At 48.2% G+C, this 27,518-nt stretch overlaps 1 protein-coding gene across 2 annotated transcripts in view; it reads right to left on the bottom strand.

The window, feature by feature from the left end:
* The window catches only part of SLC14A2 (solute carrier family 14 member 2), a 177,247-nt gene that overhangs the window by 31,659 nt on the left and 118,070 nt on the right, over window positions 1–27,518 (bottom strand). The window contains exons 1-8 of one of the 2 annotated variants that reach the window (XM_047697548.1): window positions 22,103–22,172; window positions 21,316–21,500; window positions 16,693–16,873; window positions 15,533–15,722; window positions 10,514–10,642; window positions 6,142–6,334; window positions 1,765–1,912; window positions 572–706 (exon numbers count right to left, since the gene is read on the bottom strand). In XM_047697548.1, the coding sequence (XP_047553504.1) occupies window positions 572–706; window positions 1,765–1,912; window positions 6,142–6,334; window positions 10,514–10,642; window positions 15,533–15,722; window positions 16,693–16,873; window positions 21,316–21,465 (1,126 nt within the window). In that variant the 5' untranslated portion in view covers window positions 21,466–21,500; window positions 22,103–22,172. Of the gene's footprint in view, window positions 1–571; window positions 707–1,764; window positions 1,913–6,141; window positions 6,335–10,513; window positions 10,643–15,532; window positions 15,723–16,692; window positions 16,874–21,315; window positions 21,501–22,102; window positions 22,173–27,518 lie in introns of those variants that run through there. The other variant, XM_047697549.1, reaches the window with a different exon arrangement.

The following is a 27,518-nucleotide window of genomic DNA, read 5'->3' on the forward strand; positions in this document are numbered from 1 at the left end:
CTGGGGTGCAGCTATAATAAGGCCTCTAGCCCATTTCCCTTGGGACAGCATGTTGTTTACTCCATGGGAATCAAGCTCCCACAGTCCGATTTTCTGCAACCTCAGTGCTCCCAAGCATGTCACCTCACTGGGTCTTTCCAATAATCCTTTCAGACACCACCGCCTTAACAGTTGTGTGATTACTTCTCTTCTGCTGGATGTAGCTTCATGAGGATGTGGTCACCATTGCATCTTCCGTGCCTAGCTAAGGGCCTGGCACTTAGTGGTGCTCTGTAATGGGTTGTGTGATGGAAATATATTACACCAGGACACTGACACTAGCACATGAGGAAATGCGCATGTGATCTCCTTGTAAACTTCCAACACTGTTGTAATAGCAGTAAGCGTGGTTGTGGCTCTATTTGACAGAAGAGGAACCTCAAGGACCCTGGTATCGGGACCCAAGCCACAGGTCCTTGTATCCCTGCTGTTGAGTTCTAATTTGTGGCTCCATGGGTTTCACATAACCAAGTAGGGAGGGAAGGAAGGAACAGCAGAGTGACATGGCTGCCATCTTTCCCCAGATACCCACCACAGACGAGGGCCAGCAGGTGGGTCTGCCAGGTGAGTGCGTAGAACATGCCCCCGATGGCGATGCAGGACAGGACACAGTTGTAGCTCCAGAGTCCCATGTAGATCGTCTTGAAGGGCGTGGCCACCGTCAGGGCTGTGGGACAAGGTGTGTTGTTTCTGGTCAGTTCCTGGTCCCAGCACAAAGGCCACCTCATGGGTAGTGTCACGTCTCAGGGTGGCCTCATCTTGCCATTATCCCCATCCTCCTCCCTCCTCCCATCAAAGAAGCCTCTACAAATGGCATCTGGTTTTCAGGAACCAGCAACCCGAAGACAGCAGTGGTTTCCAAACTGTGTTTTGGAGATTTCACACAGAGGTATGACTACTTCCAAGGTGAGGGGAAGTCAAGGTATTGGGATTCTAGGCCTTCCCCACTCCTTTGGCCATAGCAACTGCATTTTTAGCAAGAAAGCTTTCAGTTGAGAAAGGTCTGCTTCAAACAACTAGGGGAAAGTATGTATGTACACATATAGGCACAAGGAGATAGAGAAATATTACAGTGAGAGGGTAGGAGGCAAACAACAGGTGAATCGGGTAAAGAATGTACGGGGTGCTTTGTGTACCATTCTTCTTTTTGTAATTTTTTGATAAGTTTGAAGTTTTCAAAGAATTTTTTTAAGTTCTTCTTCCAAGATATTTTTGACAAATATTGGAATGAGTCAACAGGACCCTAGTCCCATATGCCTAATGCCAATTTCTGGCTCTGCTGTCCATCTAGCCATATATAGGTGCGTGTACATACATATACATACATGTAGAAAGAGTAAATCACATTTGTCAGATAGCAACACAAATTTTGAGAAATTATTTTCCTTTAGTTTCCTTGACATTCCGAAGAGTTTGTCATTTATACTCCTTGGTCTGCTACTGCTCTCCTCCTCTCTGAGTTCCCCTCCTCCCAGCCACCAGCTCCCGGGGGCTCAGTGAGCAGCCAATCAGGTCTTCGGCCCCTTGTGTCTCTCTGCATATCCCGCTGTGGCAGTCTGCTCCCTTTGGAGACTCAAGAAAGGGAAGAATACATCCCTACCCTTGACAGTGTTCACAAACGTCGGTGAAGATCATAGATCTAGAACATCTGCCACGTGCAGGGATGGAATGACCTCAGGAAGATTACCCCAAAGCCCTCCCTGCAGAAAGGGGACCGTGTCCTACCTGCCAGCATCCCCACGATGGAGCCAATGGCGGCATGCAGGCAGATGAGTGGCGAGGAGATGAACAGAGCCACCAGGAACACACCGCCCGTCCAGGGATTGTCGCAGCCGTACACCTGGCCGACCCCGACGGGGATGGCTTGTAGCAGCTGCAAAATCAACAGAATCGGGTCACTGGAGCGTGGGCACAAGCTGCAAAGACCAGGCTTTAGGGTCAGGATGGAGCCGTTCCTGGTGGGGCTAATGGGATGCAACGGGCCTGGGGCAGCGCCGGTACGCCCGTGTGTAAGAGAACTTGGGAGGAAGGACGCCAGCTGGAACAAATCGCTCTTCACTTCACCACCTAGCAGGCATCTGGCATCCCCCATGTGAAGCCAGGCAGGGCCCCCCAACATAGGTGCTTCTGAGGGACATATGGCTTCTGCCCTGAGGGGAGAAGCTTTGAGGGGACCAGAGGGCACCTCCTCTCTAGACTGCCATTGGGGGTTATGGGGCACTAAGATATTTCCACTAGACTTTCTGAAATCCTACAAGTATTCCAGGAATATTGGAAATATTTTAGGTCATTTTGATGATTGCCTTAATCTAAGGTCTCCCAGCTCACTGACAGCCAAGGCCAGGCTAAAGCCTCTGAATTTGACCCCTAGTCTACAGGTGGTTGCTGTAGGCTCAGTGCTATCTCGGGTATTGTGGGGTTCTGGGAAGGAGGAGGGACTTCCCCTGCTCCAGGAGCCTCTAGCACTGCAGAAAGGTAACATGTGCAACCTTGGAAAACAGAACAAAGCCAACATCCCTGAGCCTGAGAGTCCTCTACTGGAGGGGGTTCAATGGAGATGGTTAGCTTGACAGCCTGGTGGCCCTTTTCTGCGCATGCTGAACCATCTCATTCCGACAGAGGAGGGGAAGAAGGAAAGGAGGGAGACTGGCAGACCAGGCAGGGCGCTGGCCTGGGAGCTACGGGCTCCTGCCTTCAGGGGCCTCTGCAGGAGCTCATGGCTTGATGGTGAATGTGTTACTTCTTCCTGCTGGGCTCTGGTGTCTGCCTCTCTAACGGGAGGAGGCTGCCTTAGCAGATGATCTTCCAGCTTTAAAATTCTGCCGTCTCCGCTCCATTACTAGGTGATGTGACCTCTTTGAGGGCGGGGCTTCTTTATGGCTGGGTGCATACTAGCCTCATAGATGTATACTGAGTGGCGCAGGGGTTTCCAAACCTGGTTGTGTGGTGGAATCATCTGGAGATGTTTTTTTTTTAAGCATATAATATATTATTTGCGCCAGGGGTACAGGTCTGTGAATCATCAGGCTTACACATTTCACACTCACCATTGCACATAGCCTCCCCAGTGTCCCTCACCCAGCCACCCTAACCCTCCCTCCCCCCAACAACCCTCCGTTTGTTTTCTGAGATTAAGAGCCTCTTATTAAAAAAAAATAAAAAAGAGTCTCTTATCACCTAGAGATGTTTAAAAAAAAAAATGATGCCTGGCTCCTCCCTAACATTGTGACTTAACCGGTATGGGCCTGACCAGGGCCTCAGGAGATTATCATGGGCAGTGAGTTTGGGGACCCCCAGGTTAGTTCCACATGACCTACTGTAGGTGCTGGGAGTTCACTGGACCTCTCCCTTAGGGTGAAATTTTGGACTTTGTCACAATCTGATTTAATTCTGGAGTCAGTCTGATTTCTTTAGAGGATAGTGTTTTGAGCTTTTAAGCTTTACCCATCCTTGTCTCCAGATGGGTGGCCTTTCAGTCACGGAGACCCATCTGGGCCAGAGCCTAGAGCCCTGGGCTGGCATGACAGCATGGGGGTGTGGCTTATTTAAGGGAGCCCCGAGAAAGCTTTGTGCAAGTTCAGGGAACAGCTTCCGGCAGGGAAGGGGTTAGAAGTCTACTCAGTAACTGCTCTATGACTTCCCCACGTCTGAGGAATGCAGGCTGCTGAGGGGGTTCCAACTCCCCCCTTCCCCCTGGGAACACAGGTTTGAAATGCAAGCAATCAAGAATGAGAGGAATGAGGGACAAGTAGCCTCTGAATGGAGCCTGGGTTCAGAAAGCTGCTTCCTCTGCCGGGATCCATATTTTAGCTTGGTGAACTGTGGCCCCGGGGCTGCCTCCCTCCCCTCCACCTGCTTTCCAACACTCTGGGGTGAAGGTGTGAAGGGCAGTCGGGTGTGCATGGAAATGTACTGAGCACCGGTCTCCTTCCTACTCCCTATCCCAGACGATTCTCCAGTAAAGACAACAGTCTAGATGAACAAAAAGGAAGTCATTCTCATCATTATTTTAAAGAGAAGGAGGGAAGGGGTGTTGGGCTGTGGATGGTTTGGAGGAAAAGGAGCTGGGGGTCAGAGCAGTGGTGTGGTGGGGAGCTTGGATGGTGAGCTTGGATGGATTTGTGGATTTGTGGATGACGTGGATTTGTGTGGCCTGCCACTTTCTAGTTATGGTGAAGATGAACAAGAGGCCCCTCTTGTCTGTGGCTCTCCCCCATCAGCAGTCCCCTTGCTGCCGGACTGCAGAGCCTCACAGTGTGGGGGGGGGGGCGGACACCGGGGCCCTTCCCTTTGGCAGCGCCACTTGGAGCCTTGCCTCGCGGGTAGGGCTTAGGGACAGCAGGTCTGTGTCGCTAAGGCAGTGTGCCTGTCGGACGAGGACCACCGACGATCCTATCAGAGTCAGGGTTTTGCCCCTGCTCCCATCCCTGCTGTTTTCCACTGGAGAGGCTGGGCTTTCCCTTCAAGGCCATTCTCTCAGATTTTGACCCTGACCCTGACTCTGATCATACCCGAGCCCCAGCCCCAGACAAAACTTTACGATGACAACATCTTTAAAAAAGGTTTTGTGCAGCTGGCAGCTGCATCTGCACGAGGGGCCCGGGAGCCTTTCCTGTTCCGAGAGGCTTCACGTCAGAATGCAGCCCAGAGCCGCGCTGCCCGCCCTGCCCTGGAAGCCGTGGTCCTGGAGCTGAGCCCCCCAGGGGCTTCAGTACATTTAGACAACAGGCTCGGCCGGGGGGGTGAGGGTTCAGAAATCAGGTTGTCCCGACAGTACTGAGGACATGGGTTATGTCTACAAGCATTCAAAAGGCAATCATGGAAACGATATTCTGAATGACTCTAGAAAGTCAAGCCAGAACCAATGGGGGAAAGATGGAGGGGGTTGGATTTGGGGTGAAGGTAGAGAACACTCTAGCACTTAGTAAAGACACCCAATGAGGGCTGGACTGCACGGGGAAGCAGAGCGTTCCCCTCACTGTGGGGGCTCTGGCCGAGGTGCCTGTGCTGCCTGGGATGAGGCAGGCGGCGGCTCGCAGCCTGGGCTCTACAGCAGGCTGCCTGGGTTTTACGCTTGGGCACAAGCTGCACTTTGACCCTGGGCAACGAACTGGCTCTGTGCCTCTGTTTTCTCATCTGGGAATGGGGATAATGACAGTCCTTACAGTGCTGGGCTATCATGAGGGCTGGTTAGACGAGTTCAGAAGCCGAGGGCTTGGAACAGTGTCCGGTAAGTAATAAGCCTGCCCTCGTGTGAGCGCTTCGCTTTCTCTATTGTGCGTCAACAAGGCCAAAGGTTACAATTCTATATATTTAATCTTATGTTAGATTTTTGTTACATCTCTTCATCCCCAGTGTCTAGACATCAGTAGGATAAATAAATATGTACATTTATGATAGGTGGATGTAAAGCAGAGTTTCTCAACTTCAGTATTATGGCATTTGGGGCTGCAGAGTTCTTCGTCGTGGGGAGGGCTGTTCTGTATGTAGCAGGACGTTTGACTGCATCCCTGGCTTCTACCTGCTCGATACCGGGAGCACCCCTCCCCCCAGTTTAGACAATTTAAAAAGTATCTGCAGACATTTGCCCTGCTCAAGAGGAAAAACCAGCCTTGCTTGAGAGCCACTGAGATGGAAAGTACATGAAAATTCATCCCCATCTTCTACTGATAATATCTTTAAAATCTTAATTTTAAGCTTTCATTTTGGTGTCTTTTCCCTTCTCCCAGCCATCCATCTCATTAAGTATTTCTCCCTGAACCCCACTGCTGCGTAGCGTCAACTTGGCACTTGTCTGTGCACTTATTTACTGTCTGTGTCCCCATGGGGAGTGTGCACTGCAAAAGGGCAGAGAGGCTGTTGTCCTTTTACTCCCTGTGTACTCCTCGTGTCCGATAATGTGCCGGCATCGGGTCTTCAGTGAGGGTTTGGTGAAAGAGTATAGGGAGCTGGCATGGCCCTTCCCTGTCCTGCCCTCGCCCATGGCCGTCATCTGCAGCTGCATCTGGAGAAGCGGAGAGCCTGGGTAATTCACAGGCTGGTTACGGAGAAGCTGTGTGACGGAAGCAGGGGTCCCAACTCATCTGCTGCTGGGGAACTTACCAAGGGCATCTCCATCTCTGTCCAGGTGATGTTGGGCACTGAAGACATGGGCTCCACCAGCGTCGTGGGGAAGAAGAGGTTATAGTGGCCAGTGGCTGCCAGGTACAGGGTCACCGCCATGTTGAAGGGCAGCGTGAAGACCGGGAGGTCCCACCTGCTGAAGATGGAATTCAAGGCACTGGAAAGAAGTGGGCTGAAGATGAGAGGGACAAAGGTTAATCTGTGCTCATCCTATCCTTAGGTTTATACCGTCTTGTCGGGTCTAGCCACAGTGCCACCCACTGTCCCCTCTCCTTGGCATGGCCATTCCTGACTCCTTTGAGACTCTACTGGTCCAACTTATCTGGAACTGGGAATAAAGTGTTTGATTTAAGTTGACTCTTTGAGAAGCAAAATTTTAAAGTGTTATAATTTGTTTTGAATAGAAACATTTATAAATTAAATATCTCCTTGTTTCTTAAACCAAGAAAACCAAACAAAATGTCATCCTTAGAAATACCATGGATTGCCTTTGGATCATCAAGATGGACAACAGCTACTCTCCTGGGCTGTGATAACATTGTAGAAGTCTGTCCTCGTGGGAGGCAGCTGCTATGGCATGCACAGGTCATGTGCGGGCTTGGATTCAGTGCAGATGTTCTGAGCTACTCTGGAAACTACCCCGTGAAGACAGAACCTTCGGTCATTTGTGTCCTCTCTCTTCTTGGCCTCTTCCTTGGGAAGAGCATGTATTTTGGAGGCAGACAGAGCTGGGTCCAAATCCTAACTATTACACTTACTGAGTGAGCAGCACCAGGCACTGAAGCTCCCTGAGCTGTACTTTCCTTGAAGGGACCAGCCACGGGAGACCCCAATCCCCCACATCTTCCACACTCAGCGAGCTGCTGGACGAAACATGGAGGAGTCACGTGATCTGGCTGACTGGTCTCCCTTCACGACCATGAGTCTCCAATGGGCATTTAAGACTGCTTGAAAACCCCACCACACAGCTCTAGCAAATGAACTCTCCAGCTTGCTGAGACAAATATTTCACATTTTCTCCTTTTTTCTCAAAATTTCACTGCTTCCCTTTAGTTTCAGCTGAGCACCTTGCTTTACTTCTTTGAAGGAACAGAAATGACGAGATGGGAAATGCTTTATTTTCCCAACCATGGGCTCCACACACTCCAATGGCCCGGCTCCCACACCTTCTTCCTCTCTGCCTTTGGCACATCATGAGAGTGTCCCTCCTTTATTTTGCCAATATATTTCAGGATCCACTCCGTCTTCAAGACTTCAGTACTGCAGCTTCAGTCTCTCCTTTTTCTCTAGATCATTCTCGTAAGTCTAGAGCAGGCTTTAGTATCTTCTACCTGTAAACATTCTCCTCCTCTAACCCGATGTCCCCTCCAGAGAGTTTGCCCCATTTCTCCACCGCCCTTCACAGCAGTTACTGCTCAAAAGATTGCCGTGCCCCATCTTTCTACCCCCTTTCTTTTCTGAACCCACTCCAATCCCATGTGTGTTCTCCCCACGCCACAGAAGTGGCTCTGGTCCAGTTCACCAATGACAGCTATCCTGCCAAATCCATGGCCATTCCCTGCTCCCATCATTTGACAGCTGGACACTCCCGACGGGATTGAAACACCTTCTGTTTGTGCTACCACGACTCTGCCCTTTCTTAGCTTGCTTCGTGCTTCTCCGGCCACTCCTCATGACCTCTTCTTTGTGATTATTCCCCTCCTCTGCCAAAGGGCATCCAAATATTAGAAGATCCATCCTATGGCTCTGCCTTGGGTCTTCTCTTTCTTAATTTTTACTGGGGGATATCCTTGACTCCCATGGACAAAATATCTTCTGTATGCTTCTGCCCTCCAAATCTTGACCGTATCACAAAGTTCTGGATTTGTACAATCACTTCGTAGAGGTTACGTAGAACATCTACGTAGATGTTCGTAGATGTTACTTCGTCAACATCTCTCCTTGGAAGTCTACAGCCTAATATATCCGAAAGGACTCTTGATCTGTGCCGTTTCCCACCACCAACCTGTTTCTCTCTGTGTCTTGCCCATCAAGCCAGGTGCTTAGGCAGACTGAAGGAGTACAGTGAATCTTCTTTGCTTTCTTACCCCCAGTATTCTGTAGCCTCCCAGTCTGTCCTATTGCCCACACCTTCCTTAAAATACACTCTAAGCCCAACCATTTCTCCCCACATTCCTGTGTATCACCCTTGTCCAGACCATTCTCAGTTCTCTGTGGGTTCCTGACGACGCTGCCAGCATCCACTCTTGTTCCAGTTAAAATCCTTTCTCCACATGGCATGAGTGATTTATTTAGATTTAAGTCATATCCTATCACATCTCTATTTAAAACCCCTTTAACTGCTTCCCATCACAGTTGTAATAAAAATCAAAAAGTTTGCTGGATCTTCAAAGCAAATGGGGTCTAGCTCTCGCTTCCTTCTGCCCTCACCTCCTGCCACTCCTTCGTTCACTGGGCATAACCCCCCACCCCATGGTCTTGTTTCCTGAACACGGGCACTCCTCTAGTTGGGGTCTGCATCAGATCTTCAGAGGGTAGCTGCCTTTTATCATTTAGGTGAAATCACCCCCGTGCCCTCTACATAGTGGCCTTCCCTGACCGCTCACGTCTGGAATCACTGGACTCACTCTCTGTCCCGCTCACCCTGTTTTGCTTTCCTCACAGCACTAATCAAATCTTGACAAGATCTTTTTAATTAATTACTTGGGGACATTATTTCTATCTTTGTCAAGAAGAACACAGGCTCCCAGAGGATGGAGACCATCTCTTGTTCACAAGTATCCCAGCATCTAGAATAGTCCCTGCACATAGCAACACTCAGCAAATATTTGTTGGCTAAATCTGGAAAATGGCACTACTGATACCTACCTAATGGGCTGGATTTTGGCTTCTATGTGACTAGATTAGCGAACACACTGGAATCACCGCACAGAGTTGGGTCCTGGATGCTTTTTTGTCTGTTAAGTTGGGGCATGGGGGTAGGGGTGGGGCACTGTAGACAGACGGCCACCAGGGACAGAGTGTCTGTGGAACTTGCTCAGAAATCTCATCTGTGTTGTTCTAGCCCAAATGTGTGCGAATGAAGACAAGGTCTGCTACCCGGGACATAGGGGCAGGCGGGGGCATGGAAACCCCCACAGAGATGACTACTGTAGCTTTTTGTTCCAGTGGGCTTCAGAAAGACAGAAACCCTAAGAAGAAACATAAATTGCCCAGAATGTTTAACGTAATTCATTTACAAGCACTACTAAAAAGTAATAACTCAGTACTTAAGCTAAATTAAACTAACTGGTTTTAGTAACTCCAGGAACCAAGGAAAGCCATGGACGTCTTAGAGATGTTAAAAATTAGTCAGCCTGTCTCGGAGCCGCAGGGTACAAACTGGAAGACGCGGGTCCCTTCAGGCTCCTGCCCTCTGGGGCTGGCAGGCCTGCGAGTCAACCTAGCCTCAGGCACCACAGACCAGTGGAGAAGGGATGCCCAGGCTCCCCACGAATACTGGCTCCCAAGACCCTTCCTCCTGACTTTTTTATTCCTTTGCAAAATGACGTGATTGTACAGCAGGATCTTTTTTTTTTTTTTTAAAGATTTTTATTTATTTATTTGACAGAGAGATCATAAGCAGGCAGAGAGGCAGGCAGAGAGAGAGGAGGAAGCAGGCTCCCTGCTGAGCAAAGAGCCTGATGCGGGGCTCGATCCCAGGACCCTGAGATCATGACCTGAGCCGAAGGCAGCGGCTTAACCCACTGAGCCACCCAGGCGCCCCTGTACAGCAGGATCTTAACTAATGCTTCTCGTTCAAAGATTCTGTGCTTTCATTATAGACATTCTGCTCCAAGAGTGATTCTGTCCCAGGTGAGTTTTTAGCTTTTCTGTCTTGGTCAGGCCACGGTTTAGATGATTCCTGTGTAGCCTGGAGGCTCTGGGTTCATCATCAAAAACTTTGTAAAAGTATGACCCGGGGCCAGTTACTTAACCTCTTCATGTCTTGGTCTTCCCTCCTGTAAACTGGGGACAATAGTAATCTCACCTGGCTTAGCTCTGTGCCTGACTTGTAGGAAATCTGTAATAAATGTTAGCCTTTATTATTAAAACTATCATTCAAGGAAGATTATTAGCACCCTAAAAAACCTTTGCTTATTGCTGCTCTAAAGGGTTCCTGTTATTCCAGAATAAAAAAAATGATCTGCTGTATCACAGTCACACTCGTTGATCTTCACTGTGTCCTGTGGGACAAACCAGTCTGACGATGAAGCCCTGGGCTCCAGGGGGTCCAGGCCCCCATCCAGGGGAAGACGTAAGCACCTCAGGGCCCTGTGGGTCTGTGAGCAGAAGGAATGAGGGGTCTCACCAGGTCATGGCCGTGAAGGTCACAGGAAACAGAAGCCACCAGTAATAGTCCCACTTCTCGGAGAACACGGCCAGGAGCAGTCCCACCAGCATCCCATTGTACCCGTGGAGGCCGGAGGCGATGGCAGACCTGGGGGGGAGGGGGAAGAGACAGTTTGCATTTTAATTTGGTGGTGCTTGTAGGGCACCCTTGGGACGCCCAGAAAAAAGTCAGCTTACTCCTGATTCTGGGCAGTCTCGTGGCTGCCAGCACCTTCCTACACTTGGTCTTAACCAAAAGGCCGAGAAGTGATTGCCAGCACCTTCCTAGATACGCCCCTCCCCAAAGCCCCGATTACCCTTGCTGTTCTAGAATTAAGTCTTCTCACTGTGTCTGAGTTCACCTCTTAGCTTCTCAGGGGGGGTCTCGGACTGCTAAGTACAGTGGGGGATCGAACAGAAACCAGAGGTGTGACACTGGGGATGGTGTGTGCGTGTACAGGAGACAGTGAGAGGGGAGGAAGAGAAAGAGGAGGACAGAGTGCATTCTGACTGCAGACTGCATTGTGTGAGCTGTACTTGTGACCTGTCCTCCCTCCAAGGAAGACAGTGTGTCCCAGAGTGGAGGAGCTGAGCCCGCTGGGGATGTGTCCGTGCCTCTCCCCTCTGCAGGGCAGGGAGAGGCCCAGAAGTGGGCAAGAAGCCAAGCCTGAGTCTATTCTCCCTTCATTTCATCAGGGAAGTCTATGTGCACCTAAGCCTCTCTCCCGGATGCTAATCAACACTGTCCTTGATCCTCGCTATAACTCTGCTGGCTGGGAGAGGGGAGTGGGGTGACCGAGGGACCAGGCAAATCACTGCAAGACACCTGTCGGAGCTTGAGCCTTGTCCCCGCCCTGGACTGGAAGTTGCCCAGGCTGGAGCTCGTCTGTCTGACAGCACTGTGATAACAGACACCAGCGTCTGTCTGGTGCACAGAGGGCTCTAGGCCCTGCCTAGTTGTGAAAATGCACGTGTGTGAATGCTAGAGTTCTTCACCGAGTGACCATGTGTGCCCAGCAGAGGCGTCTGGAAGCAGGAGCTCCCTGAGAGGGAGGGAGGGAGCTCTGGCGAGGGGATGGCTCCTGCTGGGCAGAGGCCATGGCTTAGGTCTGGAAGGAAGGGGGCTTTCAGCTTTGCAGGGGCCAGGAGATCAGCTCAGCCGGATGGGGGAGAGTGGGAGCAGCTGGAGGGCGGGAGGGGGCGTCATTACGGAGTTGCCAACAAGAAAAGCCGAACACATGGCACTTGTGGGGGGACACTTGCATGGGACATGGGACAGTAGGTGGGCTGCTCCTGAGGCCATGAACATATGGAGCAGCTGGAGACGGGCAGGGGTTGGGAGGGAAGACCACTGGCGCTCAGAATGTCCTCGGGACTAGAAAATCTATCTGAAAAGCAGAAACTCATGTTTGGGAAAAATACTTATTTTTAGATGTGTTTGCATTTATCTACATTTTCCCATTTCTGTTTAGTGTTAGAATTTAGTACTTTTTTGGTTTTAATACCAGTTGCTTCAGGCAAACTGAGCAAAGATGCCTGGCCCCTCCTGGGAGCTGGCCTGTAGCCCTAGGGACAGAGTGTAGGGGGAATAGTAAAAACAAGGGAGTCCAGGGGAGACAAAATCAGGGCCACATCCAAGGGCTCCCTCCACGGCTGCCCCTCCCTGGAGATGTCCCCTCTCAGAACACTCCTCTACCAAACCTTTGGTGGCTTCTGGGTTTGGTTGTCAAAACGAAACCATTACCTCATGTCCCACTCTGACCATCAAAAGTATTAAGGTAGGTTTAACCCCAATACCAAAAAGGTCTTCATTAGGACCACGTTCCATCAGGACAGTGAGGCATTAGTGTTGCTGACCTTGATGAGTTCCTCTCTCTGAAGCACAGTGTCTGGGCTAGTGGGGATAATGTAGCAGGGATAAGGGGAGACACGGGGCTAATGCAGGAGGTGGGGAGTAGGACCGGTGGACAGGAAGTAGGGGAGGTCATGGGAATGGGGGTAGGGGAGTAGGGCTGGTGGTGAGGGTCCGTGGTGGTCATGATTAGAACACGTAGCTGTGTCAGTGCTTTCTTGGTGAAGGCAGGGTTCCTTGGAAGGATGTGCATGTGAATACAGAGTAGGGCACCTGGACCTTTGACCCGATGTTGTAGAACACGGTGCTGACCTATCAGCAACTAAGCTGGGGTCTTTTCTAGGCACTGTAGTAGAATACGGAGCAGTCAAAAGGGACTTCCTGTCCTGAACGTGCTTAGAACATTGCCAGCAATAGAAGCCTCAGAAAGCAATTAGAGAACCATCCCATATAGTTATTGAGGTATGTTCTAGGCTTATCCAGTGAGAAAGGAGGGTTCAGAGAGCACTGAGGTAATCAGGGGTGGCTCCCTATAGGAGGGGGATTTGAAGGGATGGCAGGATTAGATAGGCAGAAGCGAAAGTGCTCGACTGGGAAGAGTGGGATGCTGAGTGGGAGATGTGGGGGGACCCAGCAGAGAAAGCTTTGGAAACCAAACTGGCACACAGTTGCCTTAGGGAAGATATCTGGGCGGATTAGGCAGGTGTGGTGGGTGTCTCCGCTGGAATCCTGAGGTCCATGAAGCAGCTCTTTGAATGGCCTGGCAATTTTACCAGTAGATTATGGTTGGGAAGAAGGTCAGAGAATCAGACTGTCAGTGCAGGAAGGGACTCTGGCTCCTTAAAGGTGAGATAGTAAGTCGCAGCTCTCACCGATGAGGACGATGGGGTCAGGAGGGGAAGCCCTAGCCCAAGGTCACATAGCTAGAGAGGCAGTGGGCTGGACAGAGTTCAGGTGAGTTTTACCAAAGGGTGATAAAGCAGTGAGACAAGAGTTAATTCTTCCAGCTGCCCATGAGATGATGAGGAGGAATAGGGAAACTACTGGTTGAAAAAGAAACACAAAACCCTGGCTGGAAACCCCCCCCCCCTTTTTTTTAAAATTTCTTTTCAGCGTAACAGTATTCATTGTTTTTGCACCACACCCAGTGCTCCATGCAATCCGTGCCCTCTCCAATACCCACCATGGAGCCCATTTTTTATGTCACACACCAGATCTGCACCCCAAAGAATTCAGCCTCTCAGCATCCAATTTGGAACGGCCTCCTAGCTTGCTGGAATCAGCGCGGTCCCCCCAAGGCCACCCGAGAGGTGCATGAATGGCTTCTCAGGGGAGACAAGTTGACTCACAGATTTGCCTTGGTGGCATCTAGATGTCAGGTGGGCCTGGAGGAGGTGTGATGATGGTCACACCACAGTCACCTCTGATTACGTCCCACTCTCTGGGTTTACCAGGGAGCCTGTGGCCTTGCTGTCCCTGCTGTCTATGTGACAGGGAGAGCACTCACCTCAGCCTGGAAGATGCAGACCATGGGTCCCAGCTCGAGCCCTGCCACCCACTGACTGGCACCCTGGGTAAGCGCCTGGCCTCTCCCAGTTGTTGTTCTCTTACTCGTGAAGTGTGGACCCTCTTACCTTCACTTTCTGCCTTGGGCAGTGGCGGTGAGAATCACATGAAACAAGGCATGACAGTGCTTCTCAATCTTTTTGACAGAAACCCATGGTAAGGAGGGAATATATTTGGTAGCATGACCTAGTTCTCTCTCTTTGTCCCCCTCCACACTTCTCCCACAAACACAACATGTCCCAACATGAATGAAACAAAAATTTTGCAAAATATCTACTACATATGAAAGACTCTATTTTAATTTATTCTATTTTTTTAATTTTTAAATTTTTTAAAATTTCTTTTCAGTGTACCAGATTTCATTGTTTATGCACCACACCCAGTGCTCCATGCAATACGTGCCCTCCATAATACCCACCACCAGGCTCACCCAACTTCCCACCCCTGCCCCCTCAGAAACCTCAGATTGTTTTTCAGAGTCCATAGTCTCTCATGGTTCATCTCCCCCTCCAATTTCAATTATTTTAATTTTTAAAAATGCTGTTGAGAATTAATTCATGATCCACAAATGAATGCATGACCCCCAGATTGAAAAACACTAAGAATTTGGGCAATCCCAAATGTCTGTGATCATCAGAAGTACCCAGAAGGATATATTTTTTTTTTTAAGATTTTATTTATTTGTCAGAGAGAGAGGAGAGCGAGCGAGCACAGGCAGACAGAATGGCAGGCAGAGGCAGAGGGAGAAGCAGGCTCCCCACCAAGCAAGGAGCCCGATGTGGGACTCGATCCCAGGACGCTGGGATCATGACCTGAGCCGAAGGCAGCTGCTTAACCAACTGAGCCACCCAGGCGTCCCCCAGAAGGATATTGTTAAAAACACTCCTTCCCAGACCCAGTGAGTGGGACTATCTGAGGGAACAGAAGTGGTTGGCTGAAGAAGACACATTTCTTAACAGTCAGCCCAGGTGATTCCAGGCATCAGGAATGTTTAGGAATGTTGGAACAGCATGGGGCACAGTCTGAGGAAATGCTCCCTTAAATAAAATGCTACTTGTTCTTGTTCCTGAATTTTGTGGCCACCAGTATGGGGGTGGGGGGCGGTGCTGCCTCCTGCCTCCACTCTGTGCTCTCTCTTCTCCCTCCCTCCTCTCTCCCAGATCCCATGTTTGCAGCTCAAAGGTTGCCCTCTCTCATCCCCTACCAACACTCAGAGAGAGACGTCTGTCTTTTCTGAGCTCTCCAGTATATACTGTCTCTTATTATTCTGAGACATTTCTTGCCTCAACTAGACTGTAGGCTCCATGAGGGAAGAGCCTCTTAAGTGTTGCTCTGCATCTGCCTCCCAGGGAATGTTTCCAGAAGGATCTACAGTCAAAAGAATTCTAGTGCTGTCACTTGCTGTAAGCACAGGAGTAGTTTAATTCTGTTTAATTCTACAGAGAACTCCAGTGACTGGTTCAAAGTTGATCTTCAGGAGATTTTGGGCTGGCTGGTAGGATAAGGTTGGCTAATCACTCACGTAAACACTTCTCTATCTGTCCACCTCAAGACCCTGCGACCACCGGGTCAGGGACCTACCTGTCCTGGTTCAAGGAGAGGGCAGTTAAGGTTGAGACCACTGCCCCTAGGCCCCCGGTAATCGTCCACCAGGGATTCTGGATCAGGAGTCCTATGAAGATGATGAGTCCGCTGAGAGGGTTGTTGACAAACATCACCTGGGCAGCCCCCCTCAGGACCCAGTCCGTGAACTGGAGGGTCAGAGGCTTATCTGAAAGACAGCGGCAGAGCCATGAGCAGGGGCCAGCCTGTGTTTCCCGGCTGGACCACTGGCTGGCGTGGCAACCAAGGCAAACAGGGATGCACGGGGCCAGGACGCTTCCTCTCCTTCGGCCTGGCACCCAGCCCCAGTCTCTGAGTGGTGAGGCAATCAGTCCACAGTGGGTGTTAGTTTTTGCCATACAGACTGAGGCACCGTGCTGAGACCAATTTAACGCCGTTCCAGCCATCAGCTTGGTTGGCAAGGAAGCCTCGGGAGCATTCCAAGGGAAATTTATTGGTCCAAAGGAAGGGGTGAGGTGGGAAGGAAACTCTCTTTTTGTGTTGTGCCGTATGGCTCAGTTGAGAGCTGTATCTGAGCAGCAAAGAAAGGAGTCTGGAGGAAAGGAGCTGGGAAGGAAATGCTTTTAGCCCAGCGCTGCAACTGCATTGAGCTAGGACTGGGCCGGGGGCAGGGGAGAAGCCAGGCCTGGAAGAGGGGACATATATTCTGCCTCACTCTCTGGTTCGGTTTCCAGGACAGCCTCTACAGGTGTGGGTGAGGAGGATAGGAGTGTTTATTGCAGTATTTAGTTGAGGGGCACTAGGACAAGAAAGACACTGAAAGGAAAGAACGAACCTTGGAACATGGGGGAAGGCCACGTCCATATCTTCTCGGCACAGGATAAACAGGTGTGGAACGAGGGAAGGAACGACTGGGGAGTGGCTTATATGTTGCTAAGGTGGTTGTCTTGAACCTATTCCGTGTAGGGGTGAAGAATTTGCAAAGAACTAAAATCAGTGAAATACATTTAATTCTGAAACCACGGGAATTCCAAGTTATTGGGGGTACCTTAGACCTACACACAGACAACTGGGCGGGAGCACGCCAACTGTGAGAGTTCTCGCACTGGGTGGGCGAGGCAGCAGCTTCGTCCAGTCAGGTCTCAGGGAGGCTCTTTCTTCCCTGAGTGTTTGCTTACCTTTCAGCCAGCTCCTGTACTCCTTCATCTCCCCCGTGAGATAGCCCACTGCTTGGAAGAGGCTGATGCCCCCCACGCCGGCAGAGCCTTGATGGGCTGCCCCGCTTTCTCTCCTTTTACTCCTTTCACTGGGTTTTTCCATTTTCACAATATGGCTGTCTTCATTGGATGACCGGAGATCCTTTTAAGAGAAACCGTGACAAACGATCATATAATACAGCTTTCTGAGAGCAGGAGCACTTGGGGATAGAGAAGCTTGTCAGCTGTTCTGATAAAGATAAATGATCATAAGACCCTTGTCCACTCTCTACTGCTGCCCAGGGTGTGCCGCACGCAGGCCAGTCTTCCAGGACGACTATACATTCTTCACTGCAGGGTTTCATAAACGTTTGCACTGTGGATCCCTTCTGTCAGCTTGGCAAGACCATGGACTTGTTTTCAGAATCGTGTTTGGAAATGAATAAAATAAATAGGATTGCAAAGAAAACCAGTTATATTTAAAAATAAAAAAGTCTGTGATAGACATGCAGGTGCAGCCAATCCAAAACCTGTTATAATTTTAAAGTAGCAATGAGTGAGGACATGGGGCCAGTACAGACCACATGTCAGGCCATAAGATAAATAAAACATTTTTACAATAAAAAAAGTATAAATAAATTTAAAGGCATTGAAATCATACAAAGGATGTTCTCTCTCTCTCTTTTTAAAGATTTTATTTATTTGAGAGTGAGAGAGAGAGAGAGAGTACAAGCAGGGGGAGCAGCAGAGGGAGAGGGAGAAGCAGGTTGTCTGCTAAGCAGGGAGCCTGACTCAGGTATCCATCCCACAACCCTGGGTTCATGCAGGCAGACAGTTAACCAACTGAGCCACTCAGGCATCCCTGTTCTCTCTCTTCTTTAAAGATTTTAATTAATCTCTACACAAAAGGGGCTTGAACCCACATCCCCAAGTTCAAGAGTTGCACACTCTACCAACTAAGCTAGCCAGGTGCCCCCAAAGTATGTTCTTTGATCATGATGGTGTGAATTTAGAAATCAAAAGCAAAAGGAAATTTGGGAAATAATGTGGCAATTAATCCACGTGCTCCTAAATAATCAATGGATCAAAGAGGACATCAGAAGAGAAATTAGAAAAATACTTTGAGATGAATGAAAACAAAAACACAATCAAAACTTAGGAGATGCAGTTAAATCAGTGTTTGAGGGATATTGTAGGTGTAAAGATCTATATGAAGAAAAGAAATATCCTGCAATGACAACCTAACCTTTTCCTTTAAGAAACTAGAAAAATAACAGTGAACTAAACCCAAAGCAAGTAGAAGGAAGGAAAAATAAACACTATCATGAAAATAGATGAAATAGAAAATAAAAACTATAGAAAATCCATGAAACTAAAAGACCGTTCTTTGCAAGGGTCAGAATTGACCAAGCTTTACTATATTGACCAAGGGAAAAAGAGAAGATTGAAACTATCAGAATCAGAAATGAGAGAGGAGGCATTACTACCAATCCTCAAGAAATAAAAAGGGTTTTCAGAAAAAGGACTCTAAAGAAATGAATAATTGTATGCTAACAAATCAGATAACCTAGATGAACTGGATACACTCCTAGGTAGATAGGCACAAGCTATCAAACTGACTCAAGAAGAAACAGAAAATCTGAACTTAATTACAACAAAGTAAATGAGTAAATTAGTAGAACAAAAACAAGAACAACAAGCAAAACACTTCCCACAAAGAAAAACCCAAGTTCAGATGGCTTCACTTGTACATTCTTCCAAATCCTTAAAGAATTAATAAATCTCAAAAACTAGAAGAGAGGGCAATACTTTCTAGCACATTCTATGAGGCTAGTATTACCTTAACACCAAAGCCAGACAAAGACATCACAAGAAAGAAAATTACAGATCAATCTGCTTTGTAAATACAGATGCAAAAATCCTTGACAAAATACTACCAAAACAGATTGAGTAGTATACAAAAATAATTATGGCCAAGCGGGACTTATTCTCAGAATTCAAGACTGTTTCAACATATAAAAATCAATAATTATTAATATTAATGAAGTGAAAGAAAAAACCCACATGATTATCTCAAGAGACAGAGAAAAACCATTTGAAAAATTCAACAACCTTTCCGGATAAAGACATTTAGCAAATAGGAATAGAAAGGAAATTCCTCAACTTAATTAAGGCTATTTACTAAAAACCCATAGCTTATATGTAATGGTGAAAGATGGAATGCTTTCTCTTTAAGATCAGGAATGAGAGAAAGATGCTGGTTCTCAGTCACTTCTGTTCAACATTGTACTGCAAGTTCTAGCCAGAGCAATCAGGTAAGAAAAAAACAAACAAAAGGGACCCAGATTAGAGAGAAAGAATTTAAACCATCTCCATTTGTAGATGGCACATTCTGTTTTATGGAATCTTCTTAAAAAATCTATTTAAAAAATTCCAAAAGACTATTAAAGTTGACGGACAAGTTCAGCAAATTTGCTAGATAGAAGATCAACATATAAAAATCAATTTTATTTTTATACATAGGCAATGAACAATCCAAAAATATAATGAAGAAAATGATTCTATGATTGCATGAAAAAGAATAAAATACTTTGGAATAAATTTAACAAAAAAGGCCTTGTATACTAAACTAAAGATTTTGTATAAGTTTTTTAATACTAAAAACTACAAAACATCAAAAGAAATTAAGGACTTAAATAAATGGAAATACATCCTATGTCCATGGATTGGAAGACTTGTTAAAAATGTCAGTACTCCTTAAGTTGATCTACAGATTTAATACAATCCCTATCAAAATCCCAGTTGTCTTTCTTTTTCCTACAGAATTGGAAAGTTGGATCCTAAAATTAATATAGAAATATAAGGGTCTCAGAATAGATAAAGCAGTCTTGAAAAGGAAAATAAAATTTGGAAGACTCACAGTCTTGATTTCAAAACTTACTACAAAGCTATAATAATCAAGATAGTGTGGTGCTGGCATAAGGACAGACACATAAATCAGTTAAATAAAGTTGAGAGATCAGAAATAAATTCATGCACTACGGTCATGGGAATGCCAAAACAGTTCAATGGAGAATGGATAGCCTTTTCAATAAACGGTACTGGGGCAGCTGGATATCTACTTGCAGAAGATTGAAGTCAGACCCTCACTTGACACCATATTCAAAAACTAACTCAAAATGGTTGAAAGACTTACATGTGAGTATTAAAATATAAAAATGTTAGAAGAACATAGGATGAAATCTTTGTGACCTTGCGTAAGAAAACGGTTTCTTAGATATGACACTAAATGCATAAGCAATCGAAGTCAATATAGATAAATCAGACTTAGAATCACAAACTTTGTGCTTCTAAGGACACGACCAAGACTGTGAAAAGACAGAGTGGGAGAAATTATTTGTGAATCATATAATGGGCAAGGGCCTAATATCCAGAATATATAAAGAACTGTTACAACTCCACAATAAAAAGACGAAGGACCCAACTGAAAAAATGGGCAAAGGACTTCAAAAGACATTTTTTCCCTAATAAGATATACAACTGGCCAGTAAGCGCATGAAAAGATGCTCAACATCTTTTGACATTAGGGAAATATAAATCAAAATCACAGTGAGATGTCAGTTCACATCCACCCAGGCCATTAATAAAAGGACAGTAACAAGTTTTGACAAGGAGGCGGAGGGACACGACGTGTACACTGCTGGTGAGAACCCAGAGTGATGCAGCGACTCTGGAAAACAGTCTGGCAGCGCCTGAAAATGTTAAACGTAGAGTTACCATATGACCCAGGAATTCCACTTCTGGATATATACCCAAGGGAAAGAAAAATATGTATTTGCACAACACCCTTTACACAAATGCTCATGGTAGCGTTTTTTTGTAACAGGCAAGAAGTGGAAACACCCAAATGTCCATCAACCGATGAATGGGTAAATAAACTACGGTATACTCACACCATGAGATATGGTTTGGCCATAAAAAGTAATGATGTACCGATTCATGCTACGACAAGAATGCACCTGAAAATATTACACTAAATGACAGAAGCATTTCACAAAAGCCCGTATATTATATGATCCCACTTACGTGAAATGTACCGAAGAGGCAACTCCACAGGGACAGAAAGCAGATGGGAGGGTGACAGGTGTGGGGGAGGGGAATGCAGAGTGATTGCTAATGAGTGTTTTAAAGGGCTGAATTTTACGGTATATCGATTGTATCTCATTAAAAACAAAACTTTAGTGGTCCTGGGTCCCTCTCCACTGTATCGGTTCAGGCAGCGTTAAAACTTGCCTTTGGACACAGGCCTTCCTTTGGGAGTCAATGATAAGGTGAGTCAAGGGAGCAGGTCTAAGGGAAAGGATCTGGGGGACTGGCTGGAAGACTGGTGTGTGAGTATGTGCATTCCCTACTTGTCTTTAAAATCGTGTTGCACACAGAACCCCATTTTCCATCATAGGCCAAATAGGACCAAGCAGGGGTGTGACCCTGTGCTGACTGGGGACAGAACATCGCCGGGCAGTGGCCCTTCTGTGCCATTATGCAACGTGTGCCCTCCTCCTCCTCCCTCTACCTGGGAAGCGTGCTGGGAGGGACACTCCTCACCTTCTCTTCGGGCATCTCCAGGAGGGGCAGTGCCGGGTGTGTATCCTGGGGGCTTGAGGGGCAGCTCGGGTTGGTAAACTCTGACTCATAGAGTTTGCATCTGCTGGAAAGAGGCTCGGCCAGGAGAGGTCTGCTGTGAGTATCAGACATTTCCCTCAGGGGGTGGTTGTTCAGAGGTCCTGCGACTGAAGAGGAAAGGGGGACAATGGTGAGTCAGGATGGGGCCCAGAGGAACTTGGCTGAGGCTGGATGTAGTCCTCGGGAGGCATGGGACCAAGTGCTGTTGCCAGGGGGGGTCTAGGGCCATTCCTCCACCAGGGCGGTCCTACCTTTCAAAATGCCCCCATTCTCCCACCTGCAGAGGACAGTCCTTTTCTGCTATGAAGTGTTCCCTGACCACGCAGTGGAAACAGATGCCTCTCTTTTTCTTCTGGTCATGGAGACATTTTTTCTCTACCTTTTATATTATCCATTGTGCTGTTTTACTGTAGCCATTGTAAGCACACTTTCTGTTTGATAGCCACACATGGACCTGAGTCTTCCAGTAGAGTGGGGCTCTAAGAGAAACCCATTTTCTTACTTGCTGTGGAGCTTAAATTGATTATGGATTATGGGCTACCTCCAGTCCCCTCCCCTCTTCCCTCTGCCCTCAGTGCCCTTTCCAGCACCTTCCCCCTCGTCCTTCCCCAGGAACAGTACTAAGGCAGCAGCCCTGGTAAGATCTACTAGAAGCTGTGGGTGCCAGCCTGGAGGTCTCTCTGTGTGGGGCTCCCCCTCCCTTCACTACCCGGACCAGAGCTCAGGCCATGACCAGCTTGTGGAGCAACCTTTGCCCGCGGTTCTGTTTCCTGGTTCACTATGGCTGCCGCCTAGTAGAGCTTACTTCTTCCTACTCGGCCACCGTAGCTGTTCTCTTCTTCAGCCTCCTCTGGCTCAGGGATGTCCTCATTTACTTTACTGTTTCCTTGACAGGTGGATTTGGATCTGCACGATCCCCTTTCAGTATGACCTAGAGTTTTCCCTAGTGTTCCCTGAGGGCTCCCCCGAGTTGCAAGACAGCATATCTTCGGACAGTGTTTGCAGATCCCTAACAGGGGTGCCAGCCTTCCTCATGCTTACCTCTGCAGACACTGCTAAGGGACTGCAGGTTTCTCTTCCAAAGAGGAGGAAGTCCCCTTCCTGGGCTTGCATGAGTACCCTTTCTTGGGGCTATTTCCTACTCCTGATGACAGGAATTCTTGTTCTTCTGTTTCTTCCAGACCCCTCCCACCTTGCTGGTGCAGAAAGCCCTCTTCTTTGAGGCTTATACTATTCCCTCACTGCCCACTGCTGTGTTCCTGACTTCCTGGTCATTTACTCATTCAGTGAAGAATTTAGGGGCTCCTACGAGTCATCTTCATCTCCACTCCAATAATTTTCAGCAACATCAATGTCTGGACATTGACACTGACCTCACTGACATCAACTCATCACTTCCTTCTCTGACTTTGCAGACCCTTGTCTTCCTTATCTCCAGGGACCTTCTCCACCTCTTCTTTTCAGTCACTGGTTCCCATGGTCACCACATGGACTTGACATCACACAAACCATGAAGTCTCAAAGGTATGCTTCTCTCTCTAGACTTCCAGCTCACCAGGTCAAGTGTGCCGGCCCAGAGCTTTCACTTGCCAGAGACCTCCAGTCCCTCAGCTCCACCCACCCCATATCCTCCCTTGCCTCCTCAACCAACTTAGACTTTACAGCCCATCATTTTTCTTCTCTCAACACCCTTGCTCTGCCTTCCCCACTCCCTCTCTCACGCTTCTCTCATGGTAAAATCCCGGCTGGGCTAAACCCTGCCCTCCAACAGGTCCAGGCTTTCATCAAGCCACTAAACAGTGGCCCAGAAGAACTGTGTCCCTGGGTAGGCTGCCATCACGTTAACTTTATGCTAACGTGGGTGGACTCTTGGCTCTTCCCTTCCTGTCTCTGGCCAGCCCAGACCGGTTTCTGCTGCTGCTGCCCTTGTAGTAAGACCTCCATGTTGGCAAATCCAAGGCAGGTTTTGGTTCTCATCTCATGAGACTGCTCAGGGCGTCCACACAGCTGACCGTCCCTCCTTGACACACTCTCCTCTTTTCGGCATTCATATCGATCCCCTCTCTAGCTGCTCCTTCACACTATCCCTGGCTGACTCCTCATGTAAAGATGAGTGTTCTCCTGAGCTCTGTTCTGGACCATTTTCTCTTCACTGATACTCCTCCCCAGCTGACGTCAGCCCTCACCATGGCTTTATCTTCCATCTGTATACCTATGACTCCCAAATCGAATATTTCCAGCCCAGTTTTGAGCACTGGATTCACAGATTTAAGTGTCTACTTTACACTTGCGTGTGGATGTTCCAGAAATAGCATAAAGTTAATGCAAGGAAACAGCTCCTAATATTTCCTTCTCAGATCCTGTCCTCCCGGAAAGGTGCCCATCCCAGGACAAGTCCTCTCTCCATTCCAAGATACTCCTTATAATACCCCTTCCTTCCTTCCTTCCCCCAGTAATTCTACCTCTAAAATACACCTGGGTGCCCACTGTCACCATTTGCCGGCCATTACCTCCTCCCGATGCTCCAATAACTCCCAATTAGATACCCTACTTCTCAGATTTCTTCTCCACGCCCCAGGACATTCAGTGCTGTCCTATCATTACTCCATGCCACTCATGTCTGTTCCTCCTTCAGTCCCTTTGATGGCTGCCAGTGGAAAAATAGGTCTTAAGCATGCACACAAGGCTCTGCACCACCGTGTTCCTGTTACGCTTTAGCCCATCCTGGGTCTCTCCTAACCCTTGTCTCTGAGCTCCACACTTGCCTCCTTTCAGTCCCTAGGTGTTGAGCACTTTCTACTTCGGGGCCTCTGCAAATGTTGGTCCGCCTGCCCAGAAGGACTCTCCCTTGCTCTTTGGCTGGGACCGCCTCCCTTCAGGCATAGTCTCCATTACCACTCATCAGAGAGGCCTTCCTGGATTGGTCCCCTACCATATTCTCCTGTTGCACACTCTCAATTCAAAGTACCCATTGTGGTTCCTGATAGCATTTCTTTCTTTCTTTGCACTATGCCATGATTGATTTATTTCTATACTGTCTATCTCCCCACCAGACCTTAAGATGCATGAGAACAGTTCTTGGTTCAGTTTACTACTGTATCTCTAGCTCCTAATACAGGGTCTGGCACATAGCAGATGTTCAATGAATAAGTAGTTAAGTGAGGGAAGGAAATGAGGAAGGAAGAAGAGAAGGTTACAGGTAACTGCTAGAGTGGGAAAACTTCCTTGCAGAACTTTATGAATCACTGTGGGTCTCAAGAGTCTTGAATGGTTTAAGAAGGGCAAGGGGCCACCCACCAGTCCTGCATGTTTGAGGCAGAACTCTGCCATGTCCAGCACCCGTCCTCATCCCCACGAGTTGCTCATTTAAACCATAGCTGATTTTAAGTGTGAGTTTGCAAACATCATTCAGATCCAACTCCTCTTTCTCACTGCCATTGCTCTGGAAGAGGGACCCCTCCTGTCTTTTGACCTCACAGGTGGAGTTTCAGTGAGTTTCAGACTGTCCTGGAGGGGGCATGCTAGGAAGGTTTAGAAGAGGGAAGACCAGCAAGCCTGAGGACCAATGGGCTATCTCCCTCTGGTGGCCAAGAGGTGACACAGCATCCTGCTCTCTTGTTTTGCTCATTGTTTCCAAGCCATCCCCATGAAAAGTGAGGGGCAATCAGGTATCTGGACACATGATCTGCGTGACGCCATTCATCTGGATGAACGGAATGTTCTGGAAAGACCTTGTGTTAAATTCAGGGGCTGTGAATTACCTTTAAAAGTCCAGTGGAAAAGTCACTCCCACCCCCAAATGCATTTCATTCAATCTAAGAGGTTATCATGTGTAAGATGATCACCGGTGTAGCATGAAGAAGAATGTGCTGCCAGTCAAAATGGTCAGATGCAGACTGATTTGAGAAATGTTAAAATATGAGAACGATGTATATCTTATAGTCAAGGAAATATTTTTTAGTGATGGGACTCAAGTATACAGGAGCTGGAAATGGATATATTTTCTAGACATGAGACTTCACACACACACACACACACACACACACACACACACACACACTTTTGATGCAGAATTTATACATGATGAGTCCTTTAAGAACAGGGGCTATATCTTGTTGATTTCTGTATTTGCATTGCCCAGCAGAGAACCTGACACATAATAAGCCCTCAATATGTGTTTAATGATTATGGAAAGAATGAATGATTGTACAAGGGACACACTCTCCAGATATATCACCAAAAAGGTACTTTCTTCTCTATCTCTGAGTCTCTCCTGTATGCAGACAACATTTACATTTCCAGATGGAGAAATTAACACCCAGGAAAGCAAAACGAGGATTATTTCTCACATGGATTTACCTCTCTGCACTTTCTAAAGGAAGCTTATCACCTTGCGATGGCAACAGCGAGCAGAGACCCAGGGAAACCAGCAACTTGCTGCAAAGTCAAGGTTAGACCCGGCTCCTCAGTCTGGGCTCCCCACCCTTCTGTTCCTCCAACTGCCTTGTAGGGCACGGCTGGGGGATGCAGCTGGGAGGGGTGGCTGCCCTGGAGCCTGGGTCCCGGCCTTCAGCCCAGTTCTATTTCATAAGCACACATAGCCGCAGCAGGAACAACGTGATTGCATCTCCTCTGGGGAACACAGCGTTCCTCTGCCATGGGAATGTTTATCCTGTTCAACTGGGGGAATTTTGGCTTTGGGGTAGGACCGCGACGTGCAGCAAGAACGGCCTTGTAAAGAGAAGGTTGCCGTGTCTGGAAGGAGCACAGGGTGCAGAAGCTGAGATGCCCAGCCTTGCTCTTTCTCTGCTGCCAGGGGCTCCGTGGGCCTCTGTTTCTCCCTCTTCAAAGGGCAACGTGGGACTTTTAAGGCAGAGGAATTGCTGACTTGGTTTTTGGCACGTAGTGGGTGCTCCGTGATTTCCAGTTTCCTTTCTTCTTGTGCTCCCATGTTGAAGGAAGGATGGCTCGAGCAGCCAGATGAAGTACAAGCTGGCTGTCCTGAAACAGAACGCCTTTCAAAAGTTTCCATAAGGCGTTGGCCACTTGTTAAAACTGGACGGTGGAATCCTTGCCTGAGCCACGTCCCGTCTGCAGGCGGCAGGCCTCAGAGCCCATTCCCAGCTCAGCGCTGAGCCAGTGCGTTAAACCAGCTTCCAAGAACACATAATTCTCTGCCTGGCGAGCGGACGCTCTCCTTGGCGGCCCGCACCTCCTCTTCTCCCTCAGAAACAGGGACCGAAAGGGCTGTTGGATCAGCATCATCTCTCTCCAAAAAGCCAGGTCTTGCGTGTTCCCACCAGGGGGCGCCCCAGACACGAACGCCTCCGTCTCTTTGTTGAGTACCTACTGTGCGCCCTTGGACTCCCGAGAAGCGTCGGAACCGCCATACAGCACGCTTGCATTTGGGCCTGGGCGTTGGAGGGCAGGAGAGGGGAGCGAACGGACTTTCAGCGCAGAGGGAAGGCCACGGCAGACTGGACGCGGGGCTCGCTGTGGGAGTACAGCGCCGCTCTCAGGTGCAAATGGACTGGGGCCCAGGCATTCATGTCGGGACTTGGCTAAGCAAGCCAGAGCGAGGAGAACACTCTAGACTGAGAAGATGCCTAAGAAATCACACACATGGTTTGTGCCGGGAAACCCCAGTTCTAGAGCCTACTGGAACACAGGGGAGGGTGTCAGCAGGATGAGGATAGGAGGTCCGAAGCCAAACGGGGAAGGGTTCTCAGTCCCTATATTTGGACCCCAATTCTTCTTCCAACATCTATCTATCTATCTATCTATCTATCTATCTATTTATTTATTTATTTTTTCCTAACATTTAGAAACCATGGCTCTGATTCTATTGTACTAACTTTGAAATGCTCGCCCTGGCTCTTTTCTCTAAAAGACTATCTTATCTGTCCGTGGTAGCAATGCCAGAGCATGCCCATGCTCAATGAGGAGGGGCTGTGTCCCCTCTAGCACATTCCTGGTGTCAAGGGAGAGCAGGGACTTGTGACTGGAGGGGTTTCTTGAGTTGCTGGTGTGAATTAGTGCAGAGTCAAGGTTCCTCCCCTACCCCCACCCCCGGTGGCCTACTGGGTATAAGTATGCCAGTGAACGTGTCATCAAGGGCTGAATCT

The sequence above is a fragment of the Lutra lutra genome, chromosome 12 (assembly GCF_902655055.1).
Source record: "Lutra lutra chromosome 12, mLutLut1.2, whole genome shotgun sequence".
Taxonomy (NCBI): Eukaryota; Metazoa; Chordata; class Mammalia; order Carnivora; family Mustelidae; genus Lutra; species Lutra lutra.